At 41.6% G+C, this 21,191-nt stretch overlaps 1 protein-coding gene across 4 annotated transcripts in view; it reads right to left on the bottom strand.

Annotated features, from left to right (window-relative positions):
• The window catches only part of LOC134170298 (transmembrane protein 132B-like), a 233,874-nt gene that overhangs the window by 30,207 nt on the left and 182,476 nt on the right, over positions 1-21,191 (bottom strand). For all 4 annotated transcript variants that reach the window (XM_062631617.1, XM_062631620.1, XM_062631619.1 and 1 more), the window contains one exon: positions 7,574-7,717. In XM_062631617.1, the coding sequence (XP_062487601.1) occupies positions 7,574-7,717 (144 nt within the window). The remainder of the gene's footprint in view (positions 1-7,573; positions 7,718-21,191) is intronic.

A 21,191-nucleotide genomic window follows, 5' to 3' on the forward strand; every position in this document is an offset into this window, starting at 1 on the left:
TGATACTTCGGAAAAAGGCACAATCCTTAATTCAACAGCTGACATATTGTGGAGAGATCTGCCACACTCTCCTGCCAATCTCCCATGACTCATAAAGATGAAGTTTGTATGGGGGCAAAGAGGGTGTTATTTGGGCCAAAATAACTAGAAATCATAAGAAGCTCTAATTCAAAAGTTTGATGAGTTGCAACCAACTCAGGGATATTTAATTATTGCTCTTAGACATACCTGTCTACAGCTGCAAAAGACAGGATGGCACAATATTCAACAGGCTTCTTGCCAGTAAGTCCCACTAGGCTAAGAGGATCCTTACCACCACAGTAGCCCTACTGAGACAGAGACCAGCAGCTTCACAAAGAAGGTCCGGCTTAAACCAGAAGTAAACCAGAACTTCTTGGTCCCAAGCAGGATCCTCACCTCCTAAACACTCCTTCCGTTCAGCTGAGGAATACTTCACTGCCATAAACCTCTTGCCTCTGCCATGCATCAGGGAAGTCATTATTTCAGGGGCTTTGTAATGGACTGTGGAGTCCACTACCTCAGCTCCCAGAGATTGAGGTTGTTAACAGCTGATTTCATGGAGCTGATGACACAGACTCACTGGCACTAATCAAGTGGGATTAAAAGGACAGCACGGACAGGGTGGCAGACTCACCACGTGAAACAGTCACACTTCAAAAGCTTTCTAGTTGACCAGCTGTCTGCCACAGCCCCAATCCCTCCCCTGCCCTGGGGCACGATGGAGTGGTGGTTAAGCCTCCAGGGATTTCGGCAGCATTCGGCTGCACTGAAGGAAAAGAGGACTTAAAAACTAAGATCTAGTTCAAAATGACTTGTGGACTATAGCAACTGGCACTAAATAAGTCCATCACATAAACAAATAGAGAGTATTTAAACCGCTTCCAGAAAGAGCTTGGACTCCTAAAGCGAGTTAATTTCTGCGCAAGTGACCACGAAATAAAGCTTATGGATAATACAGGGATAAGGTACTCAAAAAGATGATAGATGGAGGAGTAAGATTAGCGGCACTTTCTGTACAAGTACATTACATTCTTGATCACATACTTTAATGGGGAAGCAGCTGCAGAACTTGCAAATTACAGGCTCTGGCTTTGTTTTCAGAGCTCCTGCATAAATAGCTGCAGTTAACAACCCCAGGCAGGCACTTCCTTCTGTAAATTGTCCTAAGATATGCTGTGAGTCTGCAGCAAGGAACTGTTCCCAAAGATTTAGTATCATCTGAACTGGAGAACTGCAGTATCCCTCCCTTTCCCTAGGTTTTATTTTCCTCATGGATCCTTGCAGCAGTTCCTGGGCTGGGGTTTGAGAACACTGTGCTCAAAGTACTTGAATAAGGTCCTCAGTCACCCACCTGCTTTTTGTCTGGAAGAGGGAAGAACCTTCCTCAGATTCAATCTATTTCAGCTATTACCTTTCCTACCTTTCCTACACTATTTTTACTGCACATTAGATAAAGCCTAGCTGGTTGCTGCTAGGAAAATTAGGGCTTCTATTGTTTTAACATTAATTATAGAGAGTTCAAGGCAAGGTTTGTGTTAGAAAAGTAGGAGGTATGGTCTGAATTTTACTTTCATTATAATTAGACAGGAAATTATGAAAAGGTGAAGAATAATTCATTGAAGTGCTTTCCTCTAGCAAGCGAACATGAAAAGTGCATTCTCGTGCAGGGCGAGTTCATGGTGTATTATCGAAGCACCACTGTTCTTAATGTATGCCCTTGCCTGGGCACAATGAGACTCTTGTATTGCACTTTGTGTGTGGGTGGAAATGGGCAGGATGAGGCCCTCTGACTCTTGTCTGTTCAATTGAGGGCCCTTTCTTTTACCAAAAAATGAGGCTAAATTAGCCCACGGTGTACCTCCATGGAAGCCATTTGAATTACTGCCCAGATTAACTTGAACCACCAGTCAATCTGCGGGTAACTTGCAAGAGACAGGAAAACATGACTAATCTAAGAATGAATTCACTGGGCAGCTGTCCCCCTTTCATCTGCGCACCACTGAGAGAAACATTTGGACTAAGAAGCTGTCCTCATAATTTCCTCACTTGATGCTGCTTTGTGGGTGATGGTTGTGACCACCATGTAACTACAGCGTTTTCAGAATGGTTCTTCATGTGAGATTACTGTGGTTCAGGTTTTTAAAGGCACTTTCGCAGGGAGGAAAAAGGAGTGCATGGATCTTGTTTGAGATTCTGAGCAGCTGTAAAGATTGACTGTGCCAAAGTCCCTCAGGTTAGACTTCCCCCTGTAATAAACCATCTCAAGGTGTTCCCTCCGTCATGAATGTTGGTCTAACTCTTTTACTTCCCTCTATCTATGGCTCAAAAGCCACTGGGGAGCAAGCAAAACCCACTGTAACAGGCCAGCACAACTTGAGCAGTGCTTACAACTTCCTGGCAGGATGGATCAGCAAAGGTGGGCCTTGTGATGCTAAAACTGCTTTAATCTTTTTCCTCAAGGCTTTTCTCCCCTACCCGTGAAGACTGAGGCCCCATGGTTCAGCATACTTGTAGAAAGGTTCATCCCACCACACCTACACATCCTTTATCTCTCAGTGCATTGCCCATTACCAAAGTAGCTGAATAATTTCTCAATAAATTCCATCAAGTTTCCACCACTATTTTCCTTTCAGCTCCACAACCCTGCTTAGCTTTGATTTGCAGGAAAAGTGGGGAGACTGGGAGAGAAGTCCTTCAAGTGAGTCTGTAGCAAAAGACCACTGAAGTTAATGAGACTCTAGTGGAGATAAGGATTTTGTCCATTCAGAGTCAACAGCAGCTTCAGAAACTACATAAGGCAGGCCAAGGCTGGAAAAAGGATGTTATTTCTCCACCTTGTTTGCAGATAAGGAAGCAACATTCCAAGAGGAATGAGTGATTTACCCACAGTCGCACAGGAAATCAGCAAGAGATATGGAAATCAATGCTGAGAAGCAGTTCAGTGCTTTAATCATAAACCCAATCTTTTCCCTCAAATGCCAACAGCGTTCAGTGTTCCTTTTCAATAATGGAATAAGCAAAAGAGTTTCACTCACTTACAGGAATGTTTCCATCAAAATATTTTAGAGGGCAGCCTGTCAAAATGGTTGGTCACTATTGAGAGCTGTGTCCAACTGCAGCGATCAGCAATTGTAGGGACCAGGGTATGTAGCTGAACTGAGTTTATTTGTGAGATCCCTTTGAGGATCAAGTCATGCTAAGGTCAGAAAATGCAAGGTCAAAAAGCATGAGATGAGGTTTTATGTTTACCACTAATTAGGTAGGCTTTGAAAAGCATGCACTGAAATACTTTCTTGCTGGGAAGCTATTAAACTGTTCCGCTGAGGAAATACACAGCTTAGAATAGGAGGATTCCCATCTCTTGCCTACAGTTAAATCACTCAGACATCCTCTACCTATTTGACCACCTCTGAGTAATATTTGTATCAGTGTGACATCTAGGTAACTGCCTGTGGAAGCACGTTCTATATAAACACATACCAGCCTGGGCCAAAGTCTGTTTTTATTTAAACTGGCTACGAATCATTGTGTCTTAATTGAAAATAATGGTGTTACAGCAGTGATCAAAGAATTGTCTCATTAATTGTCTGCTAAATCATCAGCTATTAAACAGAAATAAAAGGTTAAGAATGCAACACTCTGCTCTGCCCAAAAGAATATGAATATCTCTGCAATTACAAAGAAACAATAAAGGCAGAATTAGCAGCGAAAAGAAGGTTAAGATTAGGCAATTACATCCAAAATGCCTGACAACTCCTATTAGAGGGTTTAGCAGTATGACCTACATAGAAATGGCAACACAAATTTGGAAGCAAAGTCAATACTGATTTTAGCAAAGGGGCTCGTAAACGGAATACTCATTTTGCTGACAAAAATATAGGTGCATAAGCTCTGTACTAAATCTTACCTCAGGTAATTAATGGTTATGGATTTAATCCTGCAACCAATACATGTATTTCAAGTAAAAAAAAAAAAAGATACCTGAGTGGTATTCAGTCTGAGAGCACCTCTCAGTAATTTGTGATTGAAATCCATTATAGGCATAATGTGATTTTCACAAAAATAACACTACTCCCATTTTATATCACCAGGACGATGCAAAATAAACTCAGTGAAGACCACAGTCAGACCTCTTCATTAGGTCAATATATTAGAAAGAATCCCAGAGCCATACTCTCCTTTCTGTCAGCGATTTGATATCCAAATAATTTACACAGGAGTCAAACGAAGCCCTGATTTGTACCAACTTACGCACTACCAAAGCCAAAACGAATTAAAGTGCAAATCTTGTAAAGCCTGGGCAGAATTTTGGCCTGTGTTTTGGTCTGTGCTCAATTAGATCACTAAAAGGAACGGGAGGATGCTCATCAGCTTGAAGGTGCTTTGGAGCAGATCTAATTCCACCCGGATACACAACCCGTTTTGAAAAAGCAAGAGAGGATGATGGTCAAAGACAAGAGCTTTCCTTTCCTGAAGTGTATAAATCCACAACCACAACTAGAAATCTTGTCTCTGCTCACAGAGGTCATGTCAAGCCTTGCGTAGTGGCCAGCTTCATACCTTTGAAATCTGGGAACCATAACAACCAGAACTGCTGACTGAACCAAATGGACCTTAAACAGGCAGGTTTTTGAAATGCAACATCTCCCTAATGTTGTCTGCAGATATCAATTTTATTAGTGGAGAGAGAATAGGAGTATTTTCCCTGATCTTTTCCTATCTTGCTCAGTCCAGTATTCTCTAACTATGTCAAGCCCAAGGAAAATTAACAGAAAGAAAAGCTTAGATCTGGATCTGGTTTTCTGAAGTGCACAGAAAAGACAGGCTCAGCAATATGTTGATGATATATAACTTGGTGCCAGAGTTCATAATATGAACAATTCATTGTTCTTATTTATCAACTGATAAATAACAGCCATTAATCAAATAATAGCTCTACAGTGCACAGCAAAAAAGAATAGCAAAATTTATCAGGAGAGTCTTTTCCTTTGACAACTAAGAGAGTCATAAACAGTCATTCATGTTCCTTCTGGTAAGGACAAAATCTGGTTTACAGGAAAAGAAATTGTGATTTTCTTTTTTTTTCTTTCCCTACCTGATATATACGGGAAAATACAAAATCACAAGCCAGAGACTCAAAAAACCTATTCCATTACTGGCTGAGGCTAAACATTGGAACAGTCACTTCCATGAAAAGGGAGTATCACACTAATGTCCTTTGTAAAACACTTTGAGGCCTGAAAAACACCAAGCATTGTAACTGAGCCCCAAGCTATCATCTTGTCTGAGGATACACCACCACACATGCCTCTGCTCAATAATCTGAATTTTATTTATTATTCCCCTTCATGATAAATGGAGCTAAATCTTAATGAAACAAGTCAGAAGCGAGCAGGGATTGACTCACTTAGGCTTTTGCCCAAACCCACCCTCTGCTATTGCTACCTAGGATACAAAGGGTGGCATCTTTCACCTACCTACAGGTCTCTGAAAGAGGAAATACCTACAAAGTTACAGTAGCTCTGTAATCTCTTTAACTGCAAAGTAATATCTTTGTTGTTGAAGCTAAAATGCAATGAAATTTTGTTTGGTTTAGAGAATGAAATTTATGCCAAAAATTGGTAACAAGCTTATTCAGAGTTGTCACAGGGTGCATTTTTTGCTCCAGCACATCATCTGCAAAATAAATAGCTCTGCAGTCTGCAATTCCTTAGCCAGCTAAAGAACATGGAAATTTATCTGACGAAGTACAAGCTATCTATTAGGACCTTTGCAGCCTTATCTACAAAGAGGTTATAATAATAGGTTAGAAGCACACAGGTACAGGATGCGGGTTTCAAATCCAATCTGAAGAGAAAGAAGCACTCAGGTCTGGAAAACTTTCACACAGAGCACAATTGGTAGCTAGAATATGGGGAGAAAGTGGTTTCTTGAAAGCTACAGAGACAGTTTATTGTAAGAACTACAGGTTACAGGATTACTGTGTAAAAAGGGTGACTACACTACCCTATTTTTATAGCACTTATATATAAAACATACTGTATTTTCCTGGAATTGAAACAAAGAAACTATCTTTGTAGGACTACCCTATGAAACATATAGATATAAACATACATATATAATGACAAAAAAAGCCCACCCGTACAGAATTCATTGTAGTCAATTCTTAAGTTTATTTCATTAAGTTAAATCTCATGGATTAAGATCAGCCCTGAGGAGAAAGACTTGGAGGTGTTGCTTGACAAGAAGCTCAGCATGAGCCCAAGCCAACTATATCCTGGGCTGCAACAAAAGGAGAGTGACCAGCCAGTCAAGGGAGGTGATTCTCCCCCTCTACTTCACTCTAGTGACATCCCCCCAGCAGTCCTGCATCCAGTGCCTAAAGGGGCTGACAAGAAAGTTGGAAAGGGATTTTTGGCAAAGGCCTGTAGGGACAGGACAAGAGGGAACGGCTTTAAGCTGACAGAGGTCAGTTTACATCAGAGAGATCTAGATTAGACATTAGGCAGAAGCTCTTCCCTGTGAGGGTGCTGAGGCGCTAGCACAGGGTGCCCAGAGGAGCTGTGGCTGTGGCTGCCCCATCTCTGGCAGTGTTCAAGGCCAGGCTGGACACAGGGCTTGGAGCAAACTGCTCTAATGGAAGGTGTCCCTGCCCATGGCAGGGGTTGGAGCTGAGTGAGCTTTAAGGCCCCTTCCAACCCAAAATGTTCTGTGACTTAAAACATGAAAAAACCACCCCCAAACCAGGTAATGAAACAAATAAACCTATTAAAAAAGTTCAAAAGTACCTCTTTTATGCCTAAAAATAATGATGAGCTAAAAGCGGAAAGCCATGCAATGGTGTCAGAAGTCACACAGTCAATGTCTTGCTAAAGTCATGTTATGCTATTTTCATCTCAATGGCAGGGAGTGAGAACCAGTTAAGCTTATTATTAAAAAAGCCCAAGCCACAACATTGATTAAAAGCTCCCAGCTCTCATTCAAAGAATGTTTGCAATATGATTGTTATTTTCTATTCTCTGTCATACTCCTCCCGGACATTTGGTATCGTTCAGTATCTTTACTTGTAAGAAATTACTGAGTGGAAAGCAGTCAGAAGCATGTAGGAAACCTTGCTGTACACTGTTACAATATACTGCATCATCATTATTAAATAATGGATGTAAAAAGGCCACACAAGAACAAAGACCCCAGTGTGGGGAGTTGACTTTTCCCAAGTGGAATGTATCAGACAACACATTCTTTCTCATCAGCGCTGGCTGGCCAGCCAAAGAGAGACCAGTAATGCACTTTCAGCAACCCTCTCCCTCTCTCCCAGATGGAACACACCAGCAAAAACGGCTCCAGTTGATGGAAACACGCTAACCCTGCATAACCTTTGGAGATTGCTCTCCTCTTTGCACCATGGAAACAATGCACCACATCAGAAATAGTCACGATTGTAGAACAACCGGTTGATGCAAGGTCCCTAATGCGGGCTAAGTCCCAACACAGTGGTGGCAGAGCAGAAAAGTGTGAAAACTCTGTTCTTCACCCCATATGGGTGCCTTACCTTTATGACGTCTTCATCAGCTGACCTGCACTCAGTGAAGTTTGAAACATCGACCACGGACCCATCCTCCTGCACAGCAACCACCTTGACTGGTACAGACACCGTTTTGCCTGTCAGAATGGCCGTGTTGAGGACTTCCGTGTCCTGTAAGCACACACAAAAATGAAGAATGGGACTTAGAGAAGCATAAAAGCATGAAAATGCCACAGAGGTCAGACTGACACCCTAACACCCTGCCTCTCACAGGGACAAGAGCATAGGTGCAACCCTTCCTTGCACACACTCTTTGAGGTCCCTGCCGTCAATGGTCTGAGAACTTTCTAAGCCAGAAGTTGCACCTGTACCATCAAGGCCTGTTTTTGACAAACATGGATTGATTCTTTTTAAGCCCGCTTTCAGGTCTGGCCGCTATAGCAATAAAGTGTGTAACACAGTTACACATGAAGGCACATCTACAGCTTGGCAGAACCACAGTGTGATTCATGTATGACCTTCAGAGGGTGCCAGCAACTCTGCGCGCCCCTTGGCCCCAGATCACACCAGTGATGTGAGAGGTGATTATCAAGCATTACAATAACGGCATTTCTTCCTCACTGTTCTTACTGTTACAGCTATCATTGCTGCAAGTTGACCATTTTCCCTTTTTGGGCTATAAATACATGATGGGAAAAACTATGCATGACGTTGGGTATTACAAACTAAGCAATGCAATCTACATACTTGGGTTTTTTCTGATCTTTCCCTATCAAAATCCCACCTAGAGATGTTTCACCGCATTTATCTCTAATCCTGATGAATTCTCAGTGCTGGCATTCTAATGACTCCATTAGAGTCATTCCTCTGCGTTTCAGTACGGCTGCAGTTTGATTAATTACTCCAAATGAGTTGCTACAGAGGTCCCTGCCTTGCAGCATAAGCAGGTATGGAGGTTGGAGGGGAACAGCCTTCAAAGGCCTACGAGCAGCTTGTCTCTGATTAAGCAGTGCTTCTGTCAGGCCTACAACTGGACACACACATGTGGGGCAAGGAACAGCCTCTGCTTTCACAGAGATTCAGTTTGGCCTTTTCAAAAAGCCTGCAATAGGAAATGCTGCTTTGAATCAATCAACTTTTCATTTTTCAACTTCCATAAAACTAATTGCTTGCCAGCGGGGGGGGAAAACTAAAGTTGCTTCAAAATAATCTAACTTTAAATTCCATTATTAGAATTGGTGGAAGAAGAAATTGATTTTAGTGAAAAACTTGACGGCAGCCTGCACAGGGAGATGCATTCACTATCATTTGCTTCTGTCGGCCAGCTAGATTGATAGAAAATAATGGGCATTGACCACAAGCTTAGGACAGCTGGAGAAGACCAATAAACACTTGCAATGTATTATTAATCAATAGTCGGAAAGGTCTACAAAAAGCACCCTGAATTAAATGAGTTGAAATACTAATAACACTAGTGCCAGCTAACTAATAGAGTCTGCTAGAGCTTTATAGGCATTCATGTTCCAGAAAAGCATTTAAGCATGTACTCAAGACCACCTCTGTTCAGAACAGCACTAAAAAGTATGTACTCAGCTTGACACTTGGACTTCAATGTGATTTAAACATTTAAGTGTTGTCCTGAATAGAGATGCTTTTCTAAGTAGTACCTCACAAAATAAATATACTGTCTTTGTTCTGTTCTCTGTGAGGAACAAACCAGATGTTTTACACATTAAATGCCTGTCTAGGTTTTTTATGCTGAATGGGCTTATTTATAACCAGCTGCCAACCATGAAGGAGGGACACCAGGAAAGAGAGAGGTATGTGACGAAAGGGGAAGTGTTAAAGAACAACTCTGAAAGCTTTACAAAGGCTGAGGTTTGAACAAAACTAAGAGGAAAATGCAGTGCCAGGTGAAAGAAAACAATTAGATGTATTTCGGGTGGAAAGAGGTTGTAGAAGACAAGGAGAAACTGAGGGTGCTTCATCCACAAATATGCCAGAGAAGAGGTAGGCAGATTCCAGCAAAACAACAGCAAACATCCTATGGGATTTATGAATCCTAAGCCATCATAGAATCAAGGAACAGTTTGGGCTGGAAGGACCTTAAAGCTCATCCAGTTCCAAACCCCCCTCCACAAGCAAGGACATCTTCCACTAGACCAGGTTGCTCCAAGTCCTGTCCAACCCGGCCTTGAACACTGCCAGGGATGGGGCAGCCAACCAACCCAATATAAACATACACCATATATATGATGAAGACACAGTGGGTTCTGTGTCAAAACACTCTCAAGAAGCAGTTTACCAGTGTGCTATTTCTAAACCATTCTTCCACAACCGATAGTCTCTTTCAGTGCACCAGATGAAATAGGCTTTTTGCCAAGGTCACGAACAACGAACATGCAACTAATTCCACTCCCAGTCCCACTCTCTGTTAGCACAGCCATGTAACATGGCAGTGGAAGCCAGCGCTTGCATGCAATTACAGACATTAAGGTTGGAGGGGATCCCTGGAGATCATCTGGTCTGATCCAAAGGCCTACTGAGTCAATAGATGAAAGGCTTCTTTTGACTTCAGTGGACTTGGAAACAGGTTCTCAACAGGCCTGAACTGTTGTAACACCTTGTGTTGACCCTCGTGTGACAAAGAGTAAGCACACCCGTTAGCCTCCTTTTAGCTCTCAGTGCTGCTTCACTACCAAGCTGAAGTCAAACTCTGATGCTCTGAGGGATAATGCAAAGTTTATAATGACATTTGCATTCCTTTTGTAAACTCCCTGTGAAGATAAGCATGAGATAAAAGGACTCAGAAGACGCTTCACAACCCTGCTATTTGTGTGTGCTCTGAAACATGCCCATCCTACTCTTGACTCTGAGCTGAACCTTCCCTCCTTCCCAGTGTGAACAGGTACCCACTGTACTAATTAGCTGGTGCTGTTTCACAAAAACTGCACTTCATTGGTAAGCAATTCTGTTATATAAATCAGTATTTCAGATGCCTGATGCCTGCATCGAGTGTTACACAAGTATAATAGGCTGCATAAAGACCTTTTGAAGAGCTGGCTATTTACAGGCTGAAAAAACATATTTCCTCTAAGGAAGAAATATGAAGGCAGAACTGAAGTAATTGACTGTCCATTCGATTTATAAAGATTTTTTTTTAGTGCATCTTCATCAGGTAATAGCATTTCATCTAAATTCTGTTAGGTTTGGTTTATATTTCCAGGGTATTTCTCACTGCAGAAGAAAAGGCTTACTGAATTTAAGATACCTGTACTGGTTATTACTAACAGCATCTAAAATGTAGAGAGGGTAATAACGTTGATTTACAGAGGCAGGTCCTCCCAAGTGGCACAGCATCAGTGAAACACCTGGAACAATACCCAGGGACACCAACCAGCACAAACTGCACTGCCAAGTCCCAGGTGAAAATCTGGGAATCCCTTCCTATTTCTTTACTTGAGAGTTTCAACTGCCAGATCTTGACCAACACCTTCAATTCAAGCAGCCTGGGTGGAAGCTACACACTCATATTGCAGGCTCTATCCCTGAATAATAATTATGTGCATGTTTATCTCCAGCTCCTTTTCTGTACCTGAATGCATTCACACTTCAGCAGAGCTCTTCTTAATTACAACTGTAACCTGCTAATAGCATTTCTTTGTTGTCTGAAGGAATCTGCTTCTTATCCAGCCTAGGCTAAATTAAAATTTAATACAACATCAGGTTGCAACAGAACTAGGAAGCAAATGACAGCTGTTTAATTAAAACCTAAAGCTGATTAGATGGCACTGCTGAGAGAAATACTCAAAAGGAAGAGCAGAAAACTACTGAAACTCAAGGCCAGGATAATGGCTTTATTTAAATATGAATAAACGCTGCAGCACAGCCATAGTAAATGTTTGACAACTCACTGCTTTGGAGAAATGGGAGGGGAAATGTGAATGGGAGAAGTGTCAGGAGTCATGAGCGAGCTGTGATTACCTATGCATGTGACCAGAAGTAGGGATTACTGAGGAATGACTGCAACAGGTAGGCACAAACCAGTTGAGTAACTCCAGACACAAAGTTCCCAATAATTAGGGTTTAAACACTAGCACATTGACCTAAATGCTCCTTAGGCATGCGATTCTATGGCAGCTCCCCCAGCTTCTTTGAGCTGACATATGTCAGCCCCTTCTGCTGGTTGAGAAATAAAGACATGAAGAAACAGCTTAGGCACCTCACAAGAAAGCATTTCAGGAGCCAAGACCTGGGCAGGTCCTTGACCCCAGCCCAAAGCAGCCAGTGCATCTCCCCTGCCCCTCCAGGAAGAGCCAGCATCGTTTCCACAAGTCTGGAGGGGCACAAAAGCCCCACGCTGATCCAGTTTACCATGACAGATATCATCCTTGTGATTAATGCACAAGCTGGTTGGGTTTTTTTAGAGGTTAACAAAACATGCTACAGTACAGTAAACCCAATAAACAGTCAATTGTAAAGCAGGAGGGAAACCTAAAGCCAACCCTATTCCACTGACAAATGCTACAGCTAAATGCCTTTTGGCATTTAGTTGAAATGACTGTCTCCAATGAAGAAGGCACGCAGCTGAAACATTTGTCTGCAGAATTGCATTCCTTCATTATTATTTTTTTTCCCCAGAGTGTACCTTGTGAAAATACATGTGTATTATTAGAAGGAATCTTTAGGAACCAGTTCTCCTGCCTGGAAACGGCATCTCTTAAGACATGTAAATTATAGGGCAGATTGTGACATGTGGGCTGGGCTAGGGGAGGTTTTTACATCTGATAAATTATTCACCACCTTTTTCTTCAGATCAAAGAGCAAGGCATATAAGTCCATTAAGCAAGCTTAATATATAAATTAGATGCTTTGCTGAAATTATTATAATCCAAAGCAATTCTGTACTTTCCCCCCCTCAGAGCTGAATACCATTTTAGGTTTCCAATACATATTAATGAAGCCCGGTTGCCAGAAAGCTACCCTTACATCAGGTAAGAGTTACCATTTTGTTACCCAATGGTGAGAACAACCAACCGGAATTATGTGTTCATGGCACATCAGACAACATAACCTTGCAAAGAGGTCACACTGTTGTCTGACCCTTTTTTCCTCCCCACGTTCATATAGACCGTCCACATTGACCAAGGAGCCAGAGCCCCAGTAAGGCTAGCAGAGGTGCTGGCAGCTGCTTTGGCAGACAGCTCATCAGCCCTTACCCATAGGCTGCACTTTCCATCTTGACTGCCCAAGGGCTTGCCTCAAGTCTGCAGAGGCTGTGCATGTGAAATGAGACACATTACAAGCCCTAATGAAGGACCTAACAGCCAATTCCGTACTCTGCAAATACGGGTTCAGTGGAGCCTCTTGTGGAATCAAGCGTTTACCAAGCTTTCAGATGTCAGAGTGAGACCTAAAGTGTGACCACACACGAGTCCTTCTGACCTGACAAGCACACGTTGCTCGAAGGTCATTCCTACACCACTCCAACCTGCCGGTCCCTGTTTCCTCCTATCAGCTTCTCATCCAGCATATCATTATTAGGAGTGATCATTAGACAGATGGCAAATCACAAATTCTGCAGGCTATCGTGTCAAAGTTAAAGGTCATCCTTTACCTCTTTTGTTTACCTGCATAATAGCTTTACTTCATATTGTGATCCCAAAAGAAGAACAGGCAGGTGCATATATTCTGCAGGAGAAATTAATTAATGTAGATTGAACCATACAGAGAGGTTCTTAATTACTGATCCTTGCAGAACAATGTAATAACCAACTATTAGCCTTATTGAATATTATTCTAGATGTCTACCAGTGTGTGCTGCAAAAACAATTTGCTATAGCACAGCAAAGCATGATACAGAGACTCCAAAGTGGAATCTTGTTGCATAACTGGTCTTTTTGCCACAGATACATTGAAGGAAGGTCTTAGCAGCATGTACCTGGCACACACAATCAGCGGGAGCGATAATTCTGTCTTGGAGTTCATGGAAACTAAAGCTGAGATTTATTCCCTTTCATGGTTTTTTTAATGAAGGAAATTCAACTCGTTTTGGGGTTTATGTAGGATGAATAAGCAAAAGCTGCTGCTGAAGTGAAACCTGATTAGAAGCACAGATACTGTCATATCTATGACCAGAGGCACTTTTATTTTATTTTTTATAACTCAGAACAGATCTGTCCCCATTAAGCAAAGGCTCAGAACACAGCCTGGTGCACTTGGCAGAAGTAATTGCAGCCTGTCAGGCAGTCTCTACTACTCAACTAAGTACCAGTCCCTTCTGCATGAGCAAAAGACTTTTCCTGAGATCGGCTCACACTATTCCATTTCAGCCCATTATGTCCAATAGAGCTTATTCTCCAAGCCTGCTGTGTTAAACATCATGACATCACTGCTCTGAAGTGCACACCGGAGGCAGAAGGAACAGGAAATTCTTACAGCTGGAGAGCAACTATCACGCATCTCACTGTCTGCACAGAGAACTGATGCTGAGAGCTCCCAGTCTGTGTTCCAGGGCCTTGTAATACACCAAGAAATAAAGGACAAAGTTTGCCTAAAAGTGTGGTAAACTCTGCCAGTCACTCACACTGGAATTTACACTGTATTTAGAGCTCTGCAGAGCATCTGAGCATTCATCTGACAGACTTCTCAATAGAACATGACTGGAAAGCATTTTTAAGCATATTTAGAATTTCAAAGTTCATTTAAAGATTTTTTTTTTCCCTTTAATTCCAGAAAAACATGACCATGTTCTGACTGAATAAAATTGTTGGGTTACCTCCAACTGAAATCAAACCATATCCCTCTAAATTCAAGAGGATACAAAATGGGTAGAGCTGTCTACTCAAGAGCAATGACCTGAGCCTCAGTACAATCTGATACACTAATTACTGTTTTAAAATAGCATGAAAAAATAATACCAACACTTCTCCCTTCCACAGGAAAACCTAGGGAGGCCATGCTCTGCCTAGTTTATGGAACGTAACTAATTACTGGATTTGCTTGAGTGCCAACAGGAGTCAAAGATACCATTTTCTGCCTCTATGTCTTTGGATCATAGAGTTAAAAACATTTAACAACATTGTGGATCCTTTCCTAGTCACCACAGTTTCCTTCAGAAGGAGACGGAAAGGAGGGTTTTCTGGAGGAAATTCTATGCCACCAGTGCAAAGGGAGAGCTGGCAACTTGCCGACTTGAAAAGGCTTCAGTTTCACAAGTGCAAAACTACAGGCACTGAAACATAAGGTTGCGTATCACATGAGTTTACTGCAGCAATCTGTGTGCTCGTCTTCTACCACGAGTGCTACCTGGGCAGAAATCCATGTCCTTCTGTAATAACAGCTGTTTAATGCTATAGGAGAATGCACAAATTAATTACAGCATGTCTACATGACTTCCCAACATCCTGCAGGAGCATCCTCTCATGGAGGGAGTGTGGGTTCTCTTTCTGCTCTGGATGGTGACTTGCTTCATTAAGCCATTCGAAGAGTGGCTACAGCTTAAGAATATCTATTTATGAGAAGGAGAATATGCATGGAAAAGTGACTGTGACATGGTGCAAAGTCCTCTGGAATGCCCCAGCTGAAGACAGTTGTCTAGCATTCGCTAGACAGGGTATTCAGAAGAACTGGATTTTGTATCTTCTCCCTCATCACAGTTCAAACACCGGTGTTAAGTCCAGAGCTCATGATGTAACAAGAAAATTCAATAAAGAGCTGTATCTTCTGGGCAGAGGTAAATGCAAATACTTACTAATGATATTTGAGAAGCACATTATAGCGCTTAAAATGGAATAAAGATCTACTAGTTGCTCACATTCATCATCCTGCAAAAGGAGGTTATCGCTTTCCAAAGAACATGGATCTGACAAGAAAGACCATGCCTTACTCAAGCAAATATTGTTTTTTCTTCTTGAATATGGTCTGTCATGACCAGACTGCTGTACTTACTTATTTTACGTATTTAAGTCAAGGGGTAACGGGTTAAGACTTAAACAGGGGAAGTTTAGATTGGATATAAGGAGGAAATTCTTTCCTGTTAGGGTGGTGAGGCACTGGAATGGGTTGCCCAGGGAGGTTGTGAATGCTCCATCCCTGGCAGTGTTCAAGGCCAGGCTGGACAAGGCCTTGGGTGATACGATTTAGCGTAAGGTGCCCCTGCCCACGGCAGGGGGGTTGGAACTTGATGATCTTAAGGTCCTTTCCAACCCTAACTATTCTATGATTTCATGGCTTGCATTCAACTACTCTCTGATGTAAAGCATACACACACGCTGCTGCAGGACTGGCTTTTCAGACAGCAAATGCTTTGGGAGCAGGCTGTTTCCCACTGCTGCTCTCCCTCAGAAAAGCTTTTATACCAGCAAAGTGCCTGTGGTGAATGGTTCATTCTCTGGCAGTCCCTGTCTTGGGACAGTGTAAGTGACACTTGGGAAGTTTTCTCCCTCTCCATTGCCTATTACAGGGCTCAGATGTCTACTTTAGACTTGATATCTAGAATTATAGTAGAGAAACTCTATCCCTTCCTGCTTTCAAAATCACAATCAGTACTTACACATTACTGTTAGCTCCTTTACTCCTAGGAGCTAACAGGACCCCTCATAATTCTTACACCACTGCATGCATCCTACAGTGACACAGACTTCACAGACAATACAACTATTCCTTTTATCTACTTCACTCCATAAAGCTGCCTATTGCTGTATTTGATGCAGGGCAAATAAAAACCAGGACACATCTGCAGCTAGCCCAGGCATCAGCCTTTACTGCTCTTGCACATTGAGCTTTTAGGTGTTTTAGTGACCAAACTGAGGACCATCCATCAACTGTACAATGCTCATCCTTGCACTGTCACTCCACTTAACCAAGTTGTTGCCTTTCAAGCTTTCAACGTTTGCTTTCTACTTAAACGCTACAGAAGATGTCTCCTGCCTGTGTTTAGAACTGCCTGGAAACTTTTTGACAGAGAGGAAAAAAAAACAAGTTTCTTGACAAAAATAATAATAAAAAAAAAAACCTAAGAAAAAGAGACCTCTTGAAAAGAGCTAAAATTGAAAATTGTGAATTCTTTCAGTAATAACAATGATTTCCTTTTGAGGTGTTTTTGAGTCTTCTGACTTATCAAGAACTACCAGAGCCTTTTTCTTCTTCTTAGCCTGAGTTTTGCTCTTCATTTTACTTTCTCAGTCCATTCACCTTGTACCTGCTCAGAAGTGCTGCCTTCTTCTGAAATGCCCCAATGTCTGATTACTTCTTTTTTGCTCAACTTTTATAAAGAACTTTTCATTCAAGTTCAGAATGAAATCCCTTTTTTGTCTTCACAACTGAATCTCTCCGTGAACTCTCGTGCAGTGTATTTATCTCCCGCAGACTAGGACAATATTACCCATGTTTCAAAAGCTGAGCTACAGCTTTCAGAACATCAGTGTTTTCTCAGAATCCATCATCTTTTAGGAGACATTTAGGAAACACTGACTGGATTCTGCTCTCGGCTAGACTGGTGCAGGAGGGAGTAATTATAATAAAGACCATGAAGTTACACAAATGTAAAAGTCCTGTGAAATCAGGATCAAACTATTCCATGTTTCATCTTTTTTCCCCTGCCTCTGTTTCATCTGCTCTAAAAATTACATATTGAATGATTTATTTAAATTACCCCTTATAGTATCTTGTCTTTCCATAACACTTCAAAACCAGTTCTTAGCTCTGCCAAGGACAATAGGAGACTTCTCTTCATTATACAGCTAAAGCAGCTGAGGCAGAAGAAATCCCACCAGGCTGGTGACAGATCAAGAAACCGAATCCATACTCCCAATGTCCCAGGTCCATGCATTTTCTGAGAAGTTACACTGAAACTCGCTGTCTTCGGGCTATTAATTCTGTACAGTTTAAATACCAATTCCCACATCTTTCCTACCAAATGCTCTTTTTGCATAACAAATAAATGCTGAGCATGCAACATCTCTAACAGTTAATTTATTGGTTGGTTAACTGAAATTCACCTGTGCAGCAAAACAAGTATGTTGACTAAAGAAATAAAAGAGGGCTACAAATAAAGCAACCAGTGGCAGATGCAAGGAAAGAAACAAAAGACTGTATTACTTGTCACCTTTCTAAAGTGGAAAATGATAATGGCATATTAGCATATACTGCAGTGGCCCAGACACTTGAATGCACTCATGAGAAAAATCACAGAACACCTCTTAATATGAAACTATCACAAAACATTCCACTTTAAGAGGGCTTCCAATGTCATCACACAGGGGGTTTGAAACAGAGCAAGACAGCAGCAGACAAAGCGGATGACATTAATGTTTCTCAGGAATAGAAAGTGACAGTATTATTGGCTTTCAATACAAGGATTCTGTAAACAGACAAAGGTCTTCCACTTATTATTCTGTGAAAGCAAGTATGTATCAAAATCACAACATGTTTCTCTAATAAAGAATTTTAAACATGGTTCCTTGTCGCTTACCCCTCAGCACCAAACTTAGTCCAAGCAGGACTCCAAGGCAGTCTTAAAACATTAAAACTGTTTGCAAACTCTATGAGGTAATGGCTGACTTGGTTTTCTATCTTAACAAAAGACACTGAAAGACAGAAGGGAAACAAAAAGACAAACTCCTATCTTTGCTTCCAAAGTATTATCTTCATAATTAGCCTTTAGAAATCCTTAAGACATGATTCAAACTCAGACTTTACAATCTATTTCTTTAGAACCTGTAACATTATGAGTAATGGGAAAAACACTGATCTTCCAGAAAGATAAAGTAGGTAGAGCAAGAGAGAAAAAAGAGAATTACTCAATTTGTGTTGAAGAACTCATCTACAAGAACTATCTCAGTGGACGAAAACATCTCCCATTTGCTGCCATTTTACTTAATGTGAGACACAAAATTACATAGCCTGACTCAGTTGCAAAGAGAAATTAGATCACCACTACTGGACTGTTCAAATGGGATGAGTATCTGCTTTTCGCCTCCATTAAGGAAATTTTTCTTCCTTAAAACAGGCTGTGTTAACCATTCATTCTTTATTTTTCTTCTAAAAATGCACAGATTTACAAATGAAATGCGTCTATTATATAGAAACAAATAAATACATTTTATTATACAGAAAAAAAGACATTTATTTCTTCTTTTGCAGTATCAATTTTACTGTTGTAAGGTAGGAAGAAGGTCAGGTTTAATGCCATATTCTTTCTTGTACTGCAGCTGATGGGGTCTTCTTGCTGCATAGTCATTGTCCTGATAAATGGACAGGTGAATACAAGGGAAGATGCTTTTTACAGAAGACATAGCTTAAGAAAAGATAAGGTTCTCTGGCATTTTGACACATCATTTTAGCAAAGGATTGACAAAGCAGGAAAAAGTGTCACACCTAAAGGCCTTAATAAATGTAACACAGAATTCTACCTCAAAATTGCTTTCAATTGAAAACACCCCTATACAATTACCACACAGACAAGAGCAAGTTCTCCTCACCTTTCACTTATAATTCTGGCTCTCTCCCTTCTCTTGTTACACCTTGAAGTATTCAGCCACATTCTCCCTCCCTGATGACACCTCACCTTCTGGGTGGCTCAAATGCGCTTGCGAGGCAAAGATACGGGCCAGCAGTTCCCACATTTTGTTTTAAAAGCGTTCCTCCAAAAAGTGTCTTACATAAATCAAATTATAAACTATCTCATTCACAGACCAACACTCCATGTCTATGTCATTAGAAAACAAACAGCAGCACAGCAGAGGAAGTTCAGCTCTGCGTGTGTAAGGACATCACGGTAAGCTGAAGACTCAGAGGTGGAACATCTCCTCCCAGCACTGCACCACTTCACACACTGTCTTAGCACAGCCCCAACATGCTCTTCTCAGGTTTTTGATGGACAACGCTTCAATATCAATGCTCATGCCACAACTGAAGCATGTTTAGGTATGAAGGTATGAATGCAAAACCTGGATGAGAGCATCCGCCTACAAAAGCTGAACCTGGGTCTGGGAATAAGAAAGTCCACGTGAAGAACTGAGTGGGCACACGGCAGGTAAGGTAACTCATTTACACTACTGACTTTCCAAATTTTCTAGGCAACAGGAACGACCTGAAAACGGATAAAATGGACCTTCTGCTTCACTGCATCTTTGTTCCTTTGCCATGATTCAACTTCATTGTTTTCCAAAAGCCCGAGAATTGCCAGAAGGCAGATTGTAACAAAAAGCAGTGAAAGATGATCAAAAGTTTCACTCCACATTCTCCTGCTTTCCTGCAGGCTAGTTTTGAAGTACAAATGTTTGTTCTGTTCATGGTCAATATGATATAAAGTGGTCAATCGATGCCCAATTTCTAAAATCAAAGGATCACAACATCTACATCAAATGTAAATTTCTTTTTCATTTATTGTTAAATGACATTGACATTTAACTAACTGTCCAAAGGTTACACTCTCTTAGATGCAGCAGTAGTACCTCGCATTTTAATGTTGGTTTTCTTCCCCTTTGTTAATGAAGGCAATCGTGCAAGTTGCAATCTGACAAAAGGCATTATGGAGAACAACCCGGGATAAACCTGAAACCTTACTTCTTCCTTCTTAATGACAAGTTGCGACAGGAGTGGAAGAGAGGATGACAGACAAGCTTCCTGGCCAGGTAGTGCTGAGCTATGTCACTGATGAGGCTCAGAAACAGCGACAGCCTGAGACAGAATCTACCTCATGCACTTTAAGCAGCAGCATTCCATGAGGCAGCCATCTGACAGGGCTGTCTCCAGGCAGCCATGGCTTGCAGCAGCTCCCTTCTCTGCTGCAGCATTTCTGGTTTGGTTTGTTTTATTCTTCTCTTTTCTTGGCCAAGAAACTCATAAATAGAGTTTCAGTCTAAAAAGTCTCATTCCAGCCTGCGTTGCCATTCAGTGCAGAGGGGAATAAACTAAGCTGGGAAAATTAGTGCAGAAAACAAGACTGTAGAACCCATTAAGCATAGCTGTGTGTAGCTGCTGTCTGTATTTCACCCAATTTTATGATAACTCTTCCCATTTATTGTGCATGGTCTCTTGGGCAAAACAAAGCCAGAAACCCTACATTTGATTAAGAAAACACTGACATGAAAGGTGGACTGGGATCTGATCTACAAAGATTTTGCTATTTTTACATGTGCAGTGATATTTAGAAAGGTTGGAAGTGATGTTTAGATTTTATCTGTTTCTGGCCAAATGGACTACCAGAGGATTTTTCTGACAGTGGCTGTCTGCAATTCGGTGGCAGTGAATACGCAGAAAATGTGTTGGGTTCTAGGATCCCATCCATAAAAAGTTCCAAAATCAGTTCAGATGAGGTGGGAGCAATGCAGTCGTTCTCTGTGCATGATTTGAGAGCACAGCACCCTGAGCACACACCTCTCTCCAGGGCAAAATCTCAATGGAGTTCATTTTTGACAATGACAAGAGCGCACCTGTGTTGTCTCTTTTGGCATCATTCCTGTTCTCACCCCTGCAGCACCACATAAAGGGGGCCGATGTGTGACTTTCAGCTGCCCCAAGGGGCTCAGGGCAATGAGGAAAGCACCATGATGCTTTGTACCCAATCCTGATCATCACACCTCCAAGTGCACCAGGGCAAGACAACTCCAGCTGCCATGTATCCCCACACTGACAGCCC

The sequence above is a fragment of the Pezoporus occidentalis genome, unplaced genomic scaffold (assembly GCF_034315485.1).
Source record: "Pezoporus occidentalis ecotype Australia unplaced genomic scaffold, CSIRO_AGI_Poc_V1 ctg37, whole genome shotgun sequence".
NCBI classification, from domain to species: domain Eukaryota; kingdom Metazoa; phylum Chordata; class Aves; order Psittaciformes; family Psittacidae; genus Pezoporus; species Pezoporus occidentalis.